The following is a 17,304-nucleotide window of genomic DNA, read 5'->3' as shown; positions in this document are numbered from 1 at the left end:
ATCTAACCACAGAAAAACATCAGGAAACAAATATGGATCAGAGTGAAGTCTGTTGTGAGCCTGCCAGAGAAAAATCATAAAGACATAAATGACAACTAGAAGGGCACTCGGAGAGCGCAGACCTCCGCCAAGGCCAATAGTCCTATGATATGCTAATCCGCAACCACTGTGTATGCCTGCATGTGTTTCCAAAACTATTAGAATGATGAGAAAATACGGTTGTGTCGAGCTGAAGTCTAATGATCTCAGCTCTGCATTTGTTATGACTACACTGGAAATATTTCACGTACGTGAAATGAAAGCAGAAAGCACATGATTATCATGTACATATGTACAATTATCAAATGCTCCGAGTGAAATAACATCATAAGCGGGCAGCTTGTTATCAAAATCAGATGTGTGTTCACAATGAGGAAATTACTTCATGGTCAATATTATTGCTTGTTCTCTTGAAGTTTATTTCATTTTTCTTTATATATCTGTGGTGGAGTTTGTTGCAGACAGTTCACATTTAGATGTGAGTGTAATTAGTTTCATGGTGTGTGGGCATGTTTCCACAGCCATTTTGCAGTTTGAGAAAAAAGCGTTGTTACAGTTGTACCAGTTTTCCCATGCAGCCAAGGTCCCTGAATGCTCCATAAAGACTGCTCCCTGTATGAAGTTCAAGCAGCTACATGTGTTGGCTACCCCAGAGGATTACTGCAACCCATTATTGTGGATTGCATTAATGAGTCATCCTAATTCTTCAATTGGCTATGTTTTGTCACTACTGAACTTTACTACCATCTGCTGGATTTTAAGATGTATGGAATGTATTCCGCCAAGACCAAACGCCGCATCTCGCAATAATCCTTTAATGTAATGTAATCCTGCTGATAAACAAACAAACTGACCTGAAAATGTTATAAAAAGATATAAAAAGAAAGCTATGCTGATGCTCAGCTCACAAGTCATTACAGCATTCACGGTTTACTGTTTGATGCACTCTGAATTTGACTGGTCAGCTTAAGTTAAATCAACCTATGACATTTAAATATGAAAAAGAAAAAAAAAAAATCATGTTTCACCATTTTTAGTTCTTATCATTTGATAGTGTTTCTTGTTAGAGATTTGTTGTAGATTTTACAATCAGATCCTTATTAACACAAGCAAAAAATAAAAGGCTAAGATGCCGTCAGTGCGTAGAGAACAAATGCACACACTTGGTGGGATCAGTAATCTCTGAGCCCCTTACATCAGAGCAGGAAGTAACAGCTCGAGAAGGACGTCACTGGTGGCAGATAATAAAAAGAAATTCTGTTTATTTCTTAAAGCCAACCTTTAACAAACCTCTACAAACTCACACGCTGGAGTAAAAGATTATTATAGCTCTCACTAATGTCAGAGCCTTTGTCTATTCAGTTAATTGTAGCATAGTTGTCCTGATGGAATTGCTCTGTGACCTTTAGTATTTTTATTTCTTCAGCCCTTATATTTGCTAAGTGATGGTATTCTGGCTGATTAGCGCACCCTCGTCCCCCTAGACACACACACACACACACACACACACACACACACACACACACACACACACACAGTTACAAAACACAATGTATTCACTCCCAGAACCCCTCTCCCATTGTTCTGCTTTATAACACTGGGAAAGGAGCATCAGTCAAGTATATTAGCTGGATCCTATTACTGTCACCAGATTGCCTCTCTGAGCCATCTTAAAGAGCCCCCAGACAAAACTTCCTGTCATGTTAATCCAAGCTTTAATAAATAGAGGGATGTGTAACCATATTCAAATAGGGGCTCCCGTATTTATGCTGACAAAGAGAGACGGGCTATCACGAAATGACAGATGAAAGTGTTTTGCATGAAAAGGAGGGGGAAAAAAAAGTTTTTATCGGTGCTCATTCTCTCCCATTCTGGGCAGAAATGTCAAATTATTGAAATGGCCTTTAAAAAAAAAAAAAGCTTAAGCCTAATCTAAGTAAAACACTGCAGGTATTAGGGATGGTGGCCATTGTGAGCGAAATGAATGCTATTCAACTCAAGCTAGCTGCTCATTTCATCCCTCTTGTTCACCTGATTATATTGATATCAAAGTACATAATGCACACCTTGTCTCCTAAGAGATTTATTTTCATCAGACCTGTGAGCATACTGTCATTGAGCACTTCCCCTGATTCATGAATACAGAAGGTCTGTTATTCAATTTTATTTTCGAGTTGGTTATTCAAAAGCGTTACTAGCTGTGTCATGTAGTTAAAGCTCAGGCAGGTGCAGAGGTGGAGTAGGAGCCCTTTGCATCCCCGAGTAGTCTCAGCGCTAACAAAGAGAGCTGAAATCAACCTCTTCAATTCAAGGCCATCTCTTAGATTCACAGGTGGAAAAGAGCCAAGACGATAATGTTGTCACAGAGAATGGCATGCTCTCTTTCAGACGAGGTTCACCTCTAACTAAAAAGAAAAAAAAAAAAAAACACCCAGTTAAGCCAGTATTTCTCCACCACATGTCTGTGTATTTTACTATGCAGTGCAGAGACTTCACATTTCATTAAAAAGCTGATTGAATCTGAACATGTTTGTTCATTCCTGCCGCTGTGCGACTGAAATGTTCCATGTTTGCTGAGGCTGAATGGGTTTCCCCATTGCCAAGGTACATGAAGGATTATTAGCAGGCATCTCCATAGAATTACTGGGTACGATGGAGCTATCAGTTTCAAAAACCATGCTGCCAATTTATTTCTTACATTGCTTGATAAACATAGATAATAGTGTGTATTTAAGACCCTATCTTACATGTAGGGTAATAGTGTGATGGTGCATATCTCCAAAAGCAAAAGTTATTAAAACTAATAGTGCTAGTATTAGTAATTAATAATAATGATGTTAGTAATCTGTAAAACCACTGGTATTGCTAATGAGTAATATAAATGTTGTTATATTTAATAAATCTGTTGCTGCGTTGTTATCGGTTTTCTTTTCACCGAACACCAATTAAATGAAGACTAAAAGATGGATAGATGGATGAATGAGTGTGCCAGTGAACATGTTGAAAACGGGCTAAGACAGTTTTTCTGTGAATCACTGAGGCATATGACTGACTCACCCACAGCACTTATTTTCTGCATGTGGATTTTGACAAGAAATAAAAGTCGGAAATAAATACTGAGTTAGCCGCACCCTGAGCAAGCAGGTCGCAACAATTAGAGCCAACTAGAAACAGTTTGTGATAGATTGAATGGCTGTGCGTTATGCCTCAAAATGACTGGGATATGTATCTAAGGGGCTTCTTCAGAGGGTTTTAACATTGGTGACACCTTTACGTGTCAGTCAGCAGAAATGACCCTTACGCCTGTGCTGCTTAAGAAAGAAAGACTAGAAGACAGACAGTAAACGAGATGTTGACTGTCAGAAAATATTCCAAATAAGCGATTAAATATTAAAATGAAATAACGCCAACTAGATTATAAATGCCATATGGGAACTGTTAGAAATGAACGACCTTATGGTGTATTAAAAGTCCAATAAAAAGTTGTGTACCTAACTCCACGTTGGCTGTCCCAGTGTAATCCTATTCGTCCTCTGCAACTTCCTCACACGTTCAGCTCATTTGCCCATTTAAACAAACCTCTCCCCAGCCGTCCCTCTCACCCTCGGTGTCATGTCTTCACACAGTCTCCCCAAACATTTCATAGTATCCTCTGACCTCCTTCTGTCCTCCGGTTAATGCCGCTTGCAGCTATATTTACATTAACAAGGAGGAGGGAAGAAGTGTTTTGTGCTTGCGTGTGCTTGCGTATGTGTGTGCCCGTCGACTAAAAGAGAAATCTGATTGGCTTTCCAGGAGGAAGGACAACATTTTAAATAAGTCCTCAATGTTAAACTGTTTGCTCTAGGGCTTAGGGATTGCTCACCTCTCCAAATACTATTTTAGCTTGAAAGCACAATATTTCCCAGCCTGAGCTTTCACATGGGAGAATGAGGGAGGGCCCTGGTGCAGCAGTTTCATGGAGGTGGCTTGCAGGCATACTCCATTCTGACAGAATGAGGAGGCACTCTGCAAGAGTGTGGCGGAGAGGAAAGGGGCCCTATTAATAAAATGACTCCATAATGGGTAGTTCCCTGCAGCTTGGCAAAAGAAGACAGGCGGATTGATGGACGAGGCCAAGGCCTACTTCCTCAAGCATACTGAGCTCAACTGTGTGGACATGCCTCTGTGAGGCCAAACGCAAGGCCAGACCCCACAACATACTGAAGTCCCATTCATATAGGAAGGAAGAACCTTATAAATGGTTTCCTGTTTTGTGTAAAGGGGTCAAAGTGGCAGTTTTAAATGAGCAATACATCACATCCAAGCCTAGTCAAAAGCTGTCTTGAGATGGACTTAATCCTGTTTGAGAGGTTCAGGCTTTTATTTATTTATTTTCAAATTATACGATGTGCTCTGTAACACAGATGGCTGATTTGAAGGATGGAACGAGACAGAATCTACCTTAATTGTAATTTTACCTCAGAGTAAGAAAACGGTAAGGTAAACAAGACTCCCGGGGTGACACTATTACATTTATATAATGCATAATTGGCATTACTTAAGAGTACAGAGCAATCATGAGATGGTATTCGCCAGAAAATATGGGTTGTTTACAAGAAAAGGGTGTAAAAATATGATTCATTTGGTTTCTTTCTGCTTTTTTTGTTTTGAAGACGGGTCTGGCAGGGCTAGAGATGTGCTAATAAAATATTGTTTTGCCACAACAGCGTTACGTTCTGCCCTAACAATACAGCAGCTTCCTGAAGGCATCACTCCATCATCCTTCATTACATTTCTTTGTAACAGTACATTGATTAGAGTGGCCTCAGCATGACTGCCTTTTTAATTGTGTATTTGCTTATCCGAAAGCTGCACAGAGCGCCGTGGTAGGATCTGTACTAACCATTTCAACAATGCTCTGAGGCATTCTCTGACACACAAAGTTCATTGTTAGAATATACATCAGTTTGTATCACCATAGCGACCTCCTTGGATGCTGAGCAGGGGACCTCATAAATATGTAATCCTGACAGATTTGAGGAATTGTCTTCCTCAAGTGCTCCTCTCAAGCCATTTTGTTAATGTCAACATGAAGGAAAGTTACTGGAATAAGTGTTGACATTCAGCCCATGGTGTATATCATTAATAATTACATACATGAGAATTTCTGTCAGATGACTGCTGAAAAACACTTGAATCACGTTTTTCTGTCACTCTCATTTTTCGGTAATTAGGTATAAAAAATGGATGAATTACGTACGTGAACCCTCAAAGCTCATTATCGTGGCGTTGCCGTACACTGGGCTTCATGCTCAGTGTAATCTTTTACAGTCAGTCCTCAAATATGTGATTCCCTGAAATTAAAACGTTGCACTTGCAGGGGCGACCTTGTGGCGTCCCCCCGTTTCTTCGCTCTATACTGGCAACTGTCCAAAAAATATAGTAAAAAGATGTAACGTTCTTCTGAAATCAGTTGACGTGAGTTGAAAAGTGATAGTTACAAACCAGTCGAAGAATCCGGTTTGGCTCGAGGAAACTACAAAACAGACATATTTACTGTAAGAAAAATAAAGAGAAATGGGGTAGACAGAGCAGACAGCAGATAAGCGCCTCTTCACCCTACATCACTGTGCTTTTTCTATCTGTGTGTGTGTGTGTGTGTGTGTGTGTGTTTGTGTGCGCGTGTTTGCACGCTTGCCGTGCATTTTTATCACTTCTGCTGAGGGTTGCCACTCATCCATTATAATAAGGAATATTCCTTTTGGGAAAGAGACGGCTTGTGTTCCAGATTAAACATAGCTGGCTTGGCCTCGGCTGTGGATGTGAAAAAAACTGCTCGTCCGTCTAGGCTCACGCTTAAGAACAGTGTCCCTTTTGCCCCCTTGTGTAATTGCAAGAGCTTATAGGGAGCTAAAATTTTGCCCTCTGCTCCTCGTTAAACCACCACTTGTAAAAGCACTCAAGCGTGGACGCAGCACATTGCAGCTCAACGTTCCCAGACAATGATATAGATTTCCTCTACAAAAGAACAATTGAAAGGGTTGTCACAAATTTGTCCATTGTCACTGGGTCGCTATCATTCCTCTGTTAATTGCCATCATTGTAATAGAATATTAGATGCTCTACGCTGCAACGAGAGTGTTGATGAAGGGGCAGTGCCAGCAGTTTTCTCCTTGACCGTAACCCATATCTGTCATAACGGTAATGATAATAATGATAATGTGATACTTCATCGACCCCTGTAGGGATTTTTTTTTTTTTTTTTTTTTTTAATACCCCTTTTACCCCCTCCACAGCGAGGCAGTGGTGCAGATTCAGATACAAACTCTTGCCCCCAGAGGAGGCAGTGATTCTGTGCCTTGTTCAGCGACACTTAAGGAAAACGGATGCTTGCCAACAAGGAGGCTTAAAACCGGGTCCTCCAGTTAAACAGTGGTCTCTCTGCTCAATGTGTGTTTTTACTGGAGAGTATATTGGGATGGAAGCGGTTCAAAGTGGCTCACCTGTATTCACTGTGACTCTTGAGGTTTGGATTGTGACAGTAGAAATTCATATTCACATCTGCCAATTTTGAATTATTATGTTTGTTTTTGTTTTTGTTTTTTTAAAAAAAAGCCAAAGGGCCCTTTTAAATAATTTGAATTAACGTAAGTAAATTTGTAAAAACGTGTAACATTTTTTGAAATTCAGACATTTTATACTGTATAAAGTCCTCCTAGTGGTCATTTTCTTTACATCTGTCTATTTACATACTTGGCACAGTTCCCCAAGCAATGGCTTCTGGCTAAATCCCAGACAATTTACATCTGTCCGATTATTGCTTTTATATATCAGTTGAAGTCACTTTTGAAGGGGGAATGAGTCCATTGAGTGGACAATGTAATGAATTTAATGTTAATGAGCGATTCTTCCACTCCTGGAACTTAATGTTGTAGGTGTGCTCCAGTCATGCAAGACAGGACCTTTAGTTACTCACTGTTAATTATGATGTTGTCATTTTAGTTGGACCAAGCCTTTGCTGAGCTGCCATGCTAGGGATGAACATTTCAACCAATTTCAACTTCAACCACACACACACACACACACTCCATAAAAGGGAAGTTCACAGCAAGTGTAATGGATGAAGGTGAGGCAGAAACCTCTGTGCGCCCAGTACAAGCAGGACAAAGCCCCACCGGATGCCAGCATAAAAACAGAGCCCAGAGCCTCAACAAAAGGATGGGTCCCAGGTCACTGTCTGTGGGTCTGGTCTCCGTTCCTTTGGCATCAGATATGATCTATATCAGTGTCACCCCCAAATTGCTGGAAAGCTCCTCTGGTAGCCTTCAGCCGTGAGCTGAATGTAAATGTGCATTTGACACCTCTAAATCGCTGTCATAATTCATTTCCAGAGCTCTTAAATCTCTCCCTGTCACCTGGCACCTCTGCTGTTTTCCTGTCCAAAAACAGAGCACATTAGCCTTTATTGATGCCTTTGTCCTTTGATACATAATTCATCATTCACCAGCCATTTTTTTTTGAATGATCATGTATTTTTCTGGGGTTGTTCAAACATATGGATTGGTACAGACAAAGAGGTTGCACCTGGTGTGGAGTTAAGTCTTTTTTTTTTTTAGTGATATAGAGCTTCAACGTCACGTACCTCTTCAGTTAACTTAAGACATGTATTTCTTTTCCTGCTTGAATCTATCTGCATAACCTGTAAAGCTCACATCTTCTCCAGTTGTCATCATATTCTCACTCCTGAATCAGGTGCTGCTGGCACATCTGGAGGTCTAATGATGCAGTGTCACAGGGTTCATCTGAAGTCAACTGACGCATGACCATCATAGTTCGGTCACCTGTTAGCTTATTAAAGAAAATAAGACAAACTCACAGTCTGGAAAGCTTCAGAAGCTGAATGACTTACCACAAGAATCGCACTAATCCATCAAACCACCTGTGAGAGCAACATTGGATGCTGCAGCTAATCCGCTAACTCTGTTAACATTAGCATTAGTTAGTTATTTGACCAGGAGCTGAAGCCATCACTGTCTTTAGTGTAAGATTTATTTGATGTCTTTGCAGGCAAGTTGAATTATCCAGATTCCAATAAATGATCAGGACAATAACTGTATGTCTAAAAAAGAAGTTTAGAAACTTAGAGAGAACTTTAAATTGGTGCTGCCACACTGTGACTGTAACTACCACTCCTGCTCCTGTCATTACTCTTGCTATTGTTGAGAGAGCGCCGCTCAGGCTAGCATTATTATACATTTAAACATGGGAAATTATTTGTCCTGTTTCATTTCACGAATGCGTTCCGTATGAAAGATCCATAGAAAATTATTGAACTGCTTTTTTCTTGTTAGAGAAATTAAGGTTTGACATTTTCCACTTTGTAGAAGAGTACGATCCAAGAATAAGAGTACATTACACATGATTACACATTTATTTAATGGATCTACAATTTAAGCTAGCGCCTGCCGAGTCACATTGTGATAATACAGTACGGGATAAAAAAAAAAAAAAAAAAAAAAAAAAGCGAGGGGGGCACTAGAATCAAATCACTACCTTCTGAATCGTGAATAAAAGTGAAATTGCCGGTAAGCTAACAATTCACATACCTAATATACTCCTGTCAGCCCTTTTTTAGGAGGAGGTTATTTGGTTCAGATATGTTTGCCACAGGTTTAAGTTAAAGAGCTGCCCGGCCTTCCTCCCCGACTGTCTTCCAGCAGCCTTCTCTTTTTAAGTGGTCATGGACTGTTCCAGTGCATATACCACAGTGAAATAGACTTTTGCTCTTTTCTTCATTGTCACAAAAGGCCAGGCACTTCACTGGAGTTCCCATTCCCCTTTTACATAGTGATAAGACAGCCATTATCCTTTGAACCTTTCTTTTCACCGAGCCAGGAGAAAAGGAAGAGTGAAAGAGAAGGAGGAGGAGGACAGAGAAAGATTTCTTCCCTGAGGTGAGCCTGGCCTCACCTCTGTGTGGCGGGCTTTTTTGTGAGCAGTGAAGAGGTCCTTAACCTTCTATCAGATGGAGGCACACAGTTGTGTTCTGCTTGAATAACTACATTGAAAAGCCCTGAAGCACGGGAGATGGTTCTATAGACTCTGCAAGCGGGAGAGAGAGAGAGAGAGAGAGAGAGAGAGAGAGAGAGAGAGAGAGAGAGAGAGAGTAAGGGTGAGAGAGATAGAGGGGAGACTGTATTGTATGACCTGCTGGAGTGTGACTCTCACATGATGTGCACATTCTTTGTTAAAGTGCCCATCAGTGCTTCACTGTGAATCTGTGTTCTCTGTTGTACGGGTCTCGCTGACAGGATGGTCCTCCTCTAATAATGTCACAACAACACAGTTCACACATTTATATAATACACTTCCTTTAATAGACCTCACCTCATTTTACAAAGTAACAGTCTTTCTGCTCTCAGGCTGCAGATGGCTTTACAGCAGCAATACCATCAATATCAGAGCACACATATTTGAATGTCATGTTGCATGAAGGGCTGGCGGCGGCTGATGGCTGATGATACTGTGGGGCTGGTTTTGGAATTCAAGCCGGTCAGATTTCATGCAGATTTCATGTGCTCGTTTGTTTACCTGGATGGCAGCAATGAATTAAGTGATTATAGTGAGCTGCCAAACAAAGCAAGCTAATTACAGAAGTCGTAAATAGCGTTATGTTTTTGCAGGTGCTTGTGGGTATCATTTTACATTTTGATGAGTTTCATCTCGCCACCGAAACGCAGCACAATTCACAATGTTGTTATTTATCAATCTCTGTCATGTGTTTGACAGTGGCACCTCCATTTCTTTCACCTCCGCTGGCCATTTCCTCCACGCCTCCTCCGCCTGTGCACGCAATACAGATTCTTTTCGCTGTTTTCGGTGTTACTCATAATAGATGATGAGGTCAAATGCTGCAAATTTCTGTCTCCCATGTATGTGATCACAGGCTGTCAGCCACGATTGTCAGATTAAATCTTTATTATAGTTGGTAAACATGTCATTAAATCTTAGACCCTGTCAGACGTGGAGACATTATAAACTGTTTCTGGTGTTCTGAGCAGTAAATTAAAGGTTTCTTAGATTTAATTCCTGGACTGTGTGTTTATCTGCCCAGGTGCTTAATGGAACAATAAAAGCTACTGTACTGCGAAAAAAAAAAAAAAATCCAGAAGTGTTCTTCAAACTCAGGCAATGAAATCACAACCCACTGCACTACAAATTCCAGTTATCGCACTTCCTCTCACTTTAATGTGATTTTCATTAGATCGCCTGGTGTGAGACAGAGGTTAGGTTACGTGACATTACAAATGTCTGTTTATAAAACTGTCGCTGCAGGTGATATTGCTTGGCAGTTGTGTACTTGTACGCTCCTTTTCCATGTTGTGCGATACCACATCTTTCAGCGACACAGCAAACGTCATTATTTTTTGCTGAATTTCACATATCGGTGTGTTGTGTCAGCGATAGAAACGCTTAATGGCTTTTTGTTTGTGGTTCTACGCAAGTGCAAGCTGCAGCGCTGCATTTGTAGCGCTGGTGGTTTTATGCAATCAACAGTTAATTTCTTTCCCACCTTCTGTGTAGGACTTAAAAAGCCCTACCTGCAGCCACCTGTTGGCTCTGCTTCCCTGCCCTCAGGTGCTGAGTTTTGCAGCGTCCACACGATAATCGGTGAAAGGCATTAAATCAAGGTATACTGCATTATATTTTGAAATTTGGAAATATTTTCAGAAGGTACAAATAAAGTTCCTGGGAGCCACATGGGGCCCATGAGTCGTGCAGTGAGTAACCGGGTCCTACAAGCTGTGCCAGCGTCTTGTGTGCCAAATGTGTGGCAAGAGGGTGGCACGAGCAGTGTGCCAGCGCTAGTCTGCCTGGCTGCCAGGCACTTCTCTTTATCCAATCAGACAGTTCGGCTTGAGTGAGACCCCTATTCTTGTCTCTTCCCATCTCCTCCCGAAGCTTTGTCACCCTACCATGAAAAACACAGACGCACACTTGCGCACACATATTTCCCCCTGCACAGCATCGAGCCTCCTCGGTACACCGTTACACTTACCTAGAGACCATAACCGGGGAGCGAATGATGCAGAGTGTTCCCTCTTTTGTTTCTGTCTGCTGCTGCTCTCTAACCCTCTGTTTTTTTTGTTTTATTTATCTCCCAAGACAAAATCACAGGCTAAATGAGCATGCCTCACTCTGTTTTTTAAGCATTTCTTCAGCGTTATAGAAAGCAGAGTGCGTCTAGAGATCTGTTTCTCAGGGATGTGTGAAGAAAAAATGCTGTCTGTCTGTGTGTGGCTTTATTGGACATGATGAGGAATGATATTATGGTGGATGCTGCTGCCGCCGCGGCTGCAAGATGAGGACGGATCCCATTTGTCTCACGCTCGCTTAGTGTAATGTGTCTATCTGTCACCCTCCACAAGACCTGACTTTGGTGTTCATCAAAATAAACATATTGTCCACACAGTGGTCCATTTTTTTCACTGCTTGTCATTATTGTTAATTTTCTCTTCAATTGCCACTTTTCACTCGCATCTTTGCCACATCTCATCCAAATTCCTGTGTCATTAAAAATCACGAGCTACAGACAGAAAGGGGGCTGGTAACCTGACAATAATCTTTTGACTGCAGAATGATTATGTAGGAGAGAGGTGCTTGGAAAGAAATAAGCGTAAAGCAGCGGGAATATATATTCTAAGAGTAATTACAGTGAGTAGAATGAGATGTGCTTCAACAGGGAGAAGGTGACGCGAGGTACTTGCTGGAAAGATTAAGCTAATTTCAGTACTTTTCTTATGTCTTCCAGGTTGATGATGCCATGCTTATGTTTGATAAGACTACTAACAGACATAGAGGTAAGTGCACAGCGTCTGCTCTCTTTCTTCCCATTTTTTCTCTGTCTTTCTGAAAGGTGAGAAAATAGTCATTTTATGTCCTTTCCCCATGAGATAACACAGAACAGTTCCAATCTTACATGATATTAGGTGCACCGTCTGTTCAACAATGGGAGCGTGTCAAAGTAATCAATAAGCTGGTACGGTGTTTGGAATGTTTGAGCATTGGATGGCGCGCGTGTGTGTGTGTGTGTGTGTGTGTGTGTGTGTGTGTGTGTGTGTGTGTGATGATGATGCTGGTGTGAGTGTTTCAGAGAGGTGCTTAAAGGGTGTAAAGATTGTGAGATGGTGGGTGCTGTGCAGTCAGATAACAGCATCAGATAAGGCCCAGGAGAAGCACTGACTTTATCGCTATCTCTCATCGGCTCCTTATCTGAGATGAGGGGACGTTTCTCTCTCAAGCAGAGGACTTTCCAAAGACAGGTTTCCTCCCTGCACCACAATGCAGCGTTGCGCATTTAAGCCAAGCCGCACGCTCGCGGGCCCGACTTAGCCGCCAGTGAGCACATATAGGGCTGTCACTTCATCCGGAGCCCTGCGCGCTGCCTGTTACTGGCTATGAATCCTCGTGCAGGTGCGTTAAAGGAACTTTCAGGAGACGGTCTGGCCCTGGCTGCGCGCGTGTGCGTGCATCATCGTGTGCGCGCGGCGCCGACAGGCACTGACAAGTAGTTCCACGAGAAAAAGGAGCAGACACTTCTCCGTTTGTCACGCCAGTCAGCTCACTTGTAGGCAGAGCTGGCATCGCGCTGTCTCGGTGAACCGGGCTGAGCGTTGTTTTTGCCATATTGATGTAAACATTTGTTTGCAGCGAGCGACTCATCGTCTCAACCTGTATAAATGTTTAAGTGCAGTTGGCTTGGATCGAAAGCTGTATTGTTTTTTTTGGTAGTTTTTTTTTATTGTGTGTGTGCAAACTCTCGCTCTCTGTATCTCTGTGTGTGTAAGTGTGTGTACTCTGTGCAGACGAACTCTTTGAGTCTGGTAAACAGTTTCTAAGTGTGGAACATGTGAACTATAGTGGAAGTGATCTATGGCTTTGAGGGGATTTTGATCTGTAGTGACAGAACCCAGTGTGAGGTCTGCTTTGAGACGAAGGCTTTTCTCTCTCTCTCTCTCTCTCTCTCTCTCTCTCTCTCTCTCTCTCTCTCTCTCTCTCTCTCTCCTGTCTGCTGCACTACCAGCCCTCTGTGAGGGGATGGGCGCCACGCTCGGGGAGTGTGTTAGGCGTTTGCCTTTGGGCAGCAAAATGCCCTTCAAATGAAGACAATGATGGAGAAACAGCCTCCTTGGCAATTTTTCTGATGACAGCGGACGTATTTATATTGAGTGTGACACTGAGGCAGGTGCATTGCTTTCTGCAGCTGCTCTTCCTTCTAAATAGTATTTTGATAGTTTGTTCCAGTCTGAATTTGAAACAGTACATATTTGCTGCTTTCATCGCAAAAACACAACAGGTCTTCCAAACGGATTGCATAGAATATCACAGACCCATAAGAAAATGTGAATAATTCATCCGAGCCATTGGTGTGATTGTGTAATATTAATGGCTCAGCTGCCTCGTGACCACAAAGGAAAGGACATTGAATATATTATCAGTGAAACCGGTGCCTGGCCTCACTTTAACACTGCCTACAGATCCGGTGATGAGCATCTGGCAGCCTGCAGTCCAAATCAATTTCCCACCTGTGTTCATTTTTATCTTACAGATTGATTCATGAAAAAATAATTCCGGATTTTTCTGCAGCACTGCAATAGATAAAAATAACACATTCTTTATTTAACAATCCAAATGTTTCACAACGCACACAATTTCTCTTCCACAATTGCAAGTGCCGAAAATAACAGTTCACCTCTAATGCTTGGCACTGCAGGAAAGAGCACATTTCTAGCAACTAATGCCATTTTCCCCCGTTTTTCTTGTTAATCTTGAATGCTATCCTACCTGCAGCACAGACACTCTGTAAACCTGCTCTGACCCAAACCCTAAAGCACAACAGCAGCCTACAAGTCCAAGTCTTTTGGTAAAAACGGGGCCTTAGTAGCTATTTTCTGCTGAGGCAAAATAAGAAGGGAGGAAGCAAATATCCCTGAAGTCAGTAAGTACATTTATATTTACTTAAAAATAATACCTTTGTTTCTACAACCAAATTGCGTAAGATAAGATAAGATAAGATAAGATAAGATGAGATAAAACTTTATTAATCCTACGATGGGGAAATGAAGTTGTTACAGCCAGCAAAGTCTGAACAGATAGGCAAAAGCAGCGGCATAGAAAGATCAAGATAAACAGGATGGAGAATAAAAAATGAAAATCGGCTATGTGTATGTACATTATGTACGAGATTCTGAGAGTACTGTTGCCATTTTTATGAAAGCCTACCATTGCGATATGTTGGATTGCACCACACACTTCCAGTATATTACAGAGGTGAGTACAAGGTAAAATTATACCTATAAAAGAGAAAGCAGCAGGTATCTGTGCTGTAATTCCCAGCTGTTAAAGGTGATCTCTTGTTAGGCCTGCTGTGGCACACCATGACTTCACACCTCCTCATTTGAATGTTATCTCAGTGCCTTTTTATTTTTCCCATTAAGGTTGCTTTTTTTTTTTTTTTTTTTTTTTTTTGCACAGAAGCTGTATTGTGTATTACGATAATGCATTGTATTTTGTTTGGGAGAGTTTATTGTGGATGAGATGCATGATCGACACTTGATTGTAGGTGTGTTTTCTTTGGGGCTGTGTTGAATTGGATAGAGGACAAACGTCACACTCCACTAGTAGCAGCATTGTCCTTCAGACGGTCCCTGCGAGGCTGGCGAAACGACAGCCAGAGGAGACATTCTCTACCCTTCTCGTTTTCTCTGTACTTTTTTTCCCCCCTCCTCTCTATCTCTCCCAGTCATTCAGTCTTATTCTTTCTTCCTTTTCTTTTCTCACTATTTCTGTCCCCACGCCGTCTCCCCACCCTGCCTGTCTTCGCCATCTCTCCATTTCCCTCGTCTTTCTCTCTCTGTCTCTCCTGCTAGAGGACACTCGCTGTAAGCAAAGCTCCTCACAAAGGCACACGCTGCACACCATCTCCTTGGCATTTAAAGGAGTAGAATACAGCCAATTGTGTTGGAAATTGAACTCTCTAAAGCCTCCCTTCCCACTGCAGCAGTTCATTGTGGGTGAGTTCAGTGTCTTTGGTGAGCAGCTTGGGCTGTCCAGAGGTTGATGCCAGAGGGCGCCTATTGTTCCATGTTCTACTGCAGTGTCCCCACCACCCCGCCTCCCTTCAACCTTCCCTTCTTCTCCTGACACTCATTTTGTGACAGAAAAGAGAAAATCAGGAATGTGTATTTCACGTGTTTTATTTATTTTTTTATTTCTGGATGGTTTACTCAGCAGTGCAGGGGGTCCAGATTACAGCAATTGTGTGTGTGTGTGTGTGTGTGTGTGTGTGTGTGTGTGTGTGTGTGTGTGTGTGTGCCCTCCACAACACGAGCTACGTTCTGAGACAAGGCCGTGAGCGCAGCAGTCACGGACTACACATATCAGTCGTCATCCCCAGCACCCTCAACATGATTTCACATGCCACCCCTGGATGACAGGACGAGCTATACGGCTGGGAAATAAAAGCTTTTGGAATAGCCCTGAGTCAAAATCATTCTGTCATCCGTTGCCTACTCCCGTCCCGCAGGCTGACATTTTATCTATGATCTAAGATGTGATTTTACTGTCAAACACAATTGGTAGTGCCAAGGAGAGTGTTGCTGAGGTGAGAAAAATGGCATCTCTTAGAGGAGGGGATGGAGACTGTGATGAAAGAGTGGCAACTATCAGTATCCGCCAAAGCGTTGGGGTTTAATTTGTAAGTAAAAGGTACAGCAGATGACGGATGAATTCTTTGTCTTGCCACTCATAGGCATCCTTTATTAAGTGCTACTCTGCCACGCCGTAATTAGCCCTGCCTCTCCAAGACGTTGCAACTCTTCATCACCACATCACTCTGCGGCATAATTCCACGCACATAATCCACGCAGGACCTTTTCAGGGGGAAATACATCGTATAGATACACTCCCTGTGATTTGATTGTTCACAAGCAGCTTCTCAGCATCACGCCTAATCCGCACGAATCCAAAAAAGATAAGTATATACAATGCAAATTACTACATTGCAATCCCAATGCTAAATTACACCCTTACGATTATAAGTAGCTGATTAATTGGGTCAAAACTGCATGCCACAGTGATTGTTTGATTCATCCTCTGCAAAAAAAAAAAAAAATCTGTACTGCCAAACATCAGCGTCAGCCCTGCAGTTTCCACCAAGTTGTTAGTTTTTAAGTTTTTAGTTAATTGCGGCAAGTTCAAATATTGAAGGTGGCACCTATACCTATTCTGGGTGACACACACGTTCTCTCTCACCTTTTTAATTACACCATTAAGAAAGATGATGAAATCCCAGTGTAATTTCTTTTGCATTGTTTTACAATAGTTTGTAACCAGACAGCGCCCATTAGTGTAGCTTTATAATGACTGTGTGACTGATTGCAAGCCAAATTCCTTCTTTATTTGAATGATGCAAGTAATAGTAATGTACAACAGTGTTGGGGACCAGGATAAAGAAATGGAGGCTAAATTGTTTCAGTCACAAGGCTGCTTTGTATGAGCGAGCCACTGAGCGGGGCACATATTAGAAGCCATGTTCCTGGAGAAGAAGGGGATTCTTGGTTTTGAACGAGGACGGGGCCGAGGCTGTGTGAATTTGTGTAGAGCCCTTTTTTTTTTTTTTTTTTTTTTTTTTTTTTCTATGGGCTTAAAGGGCTGGTTTTCTTCTTGGCAGACAAACAGAAGACTGCATTGTGTGTGTCTGTAATCTCTTTACCTGGATTGGCAGCAAAGCTAGCAAGTGCAGCTCCCAGTGTGGAATTGGCACCGAGGAGTCAATGTCACACTGAGCGAGCTGCCTTCCCAACAACCAAAAACTGGTTGTGTGTCTGTGAGACCGTGTGTGTGTGTGTGTGTGTGTGTGTGTGTGTGTGTGTGTGTGTGTGTTGATGACAGTGTGCAGTTTGTTTGTTTGTTTCAGTTTGTGTGTCTTTGTTCATTTTAGAGGTGGATTTTACAGCCCCAGCGTAAGCAGTGTGGACAATATGCCCAAGCCTATACGTATGCAACAAAGTCCAACTTTCTAACAGTATCATACTATTATTATTTATTGGTTGTGGTGTTTAGTGTGTGTGTGTGTGTGTGTGCGTGCTTGTGTGTGTGTGTGTTTGTCACAATTTCAAAACTATGCTTTATAGAGCAAAAGTCTTTGCTCCAGGATACACAAGCTCCTACAGTAACAAAGGCTTGAGTGGTATTAGGTGTCATTATACACCAACTATTTGA

The 17,304-nt window shown here is 42.0% G+C and overlaps 1 protein-coding gene across 10 annotated transcripts in view; it reads left to right on the top strand.

The window, feature by feature from the left end:
- Positions 1 to 17,304, top strand: part of msi2b (musashi RNA-binding protein 2b) — a 234,268-nt gene that overhangs the window by 121,779 nt on the left and 95,185 nt on the right. For all 10 annotated transcript variants that reach the window (XM_076749652.1, XM_076749654.1, XM_076749651.1 and 7 more), the window contains exon 7: positions 11,834 to 11,882. In XM_076749652.1, coding sequence (XP_076605767.1) covers positions 11,834 to 11,882 — 49 coding nt within the window. The remainder of the gene's footprint in view (positions 1 to 11,833; positions 11,883 to 17,304) is intronic.

This window comes from Chaetodon auriga, chromosome 15 (assembly GCF_051107435.1).
Source record: "Chaetodon auriga isolate fChaAug3 chromosome 15, fChaAug3.hap1, whole genome shotgun sequence".
In the NCBI taxonomy this organism is placed as follows: Eukaryota; Metazoa; Chordata; class Actinopteri; order Chaetodontiformes; family Chaetodontidae; genus Chaetodon; species Chaetodon auriga.
Note: the sequence above shows the minus strand (reverse complement) of the source record. Positions and strands in the feature narration are given on the sequence as shown.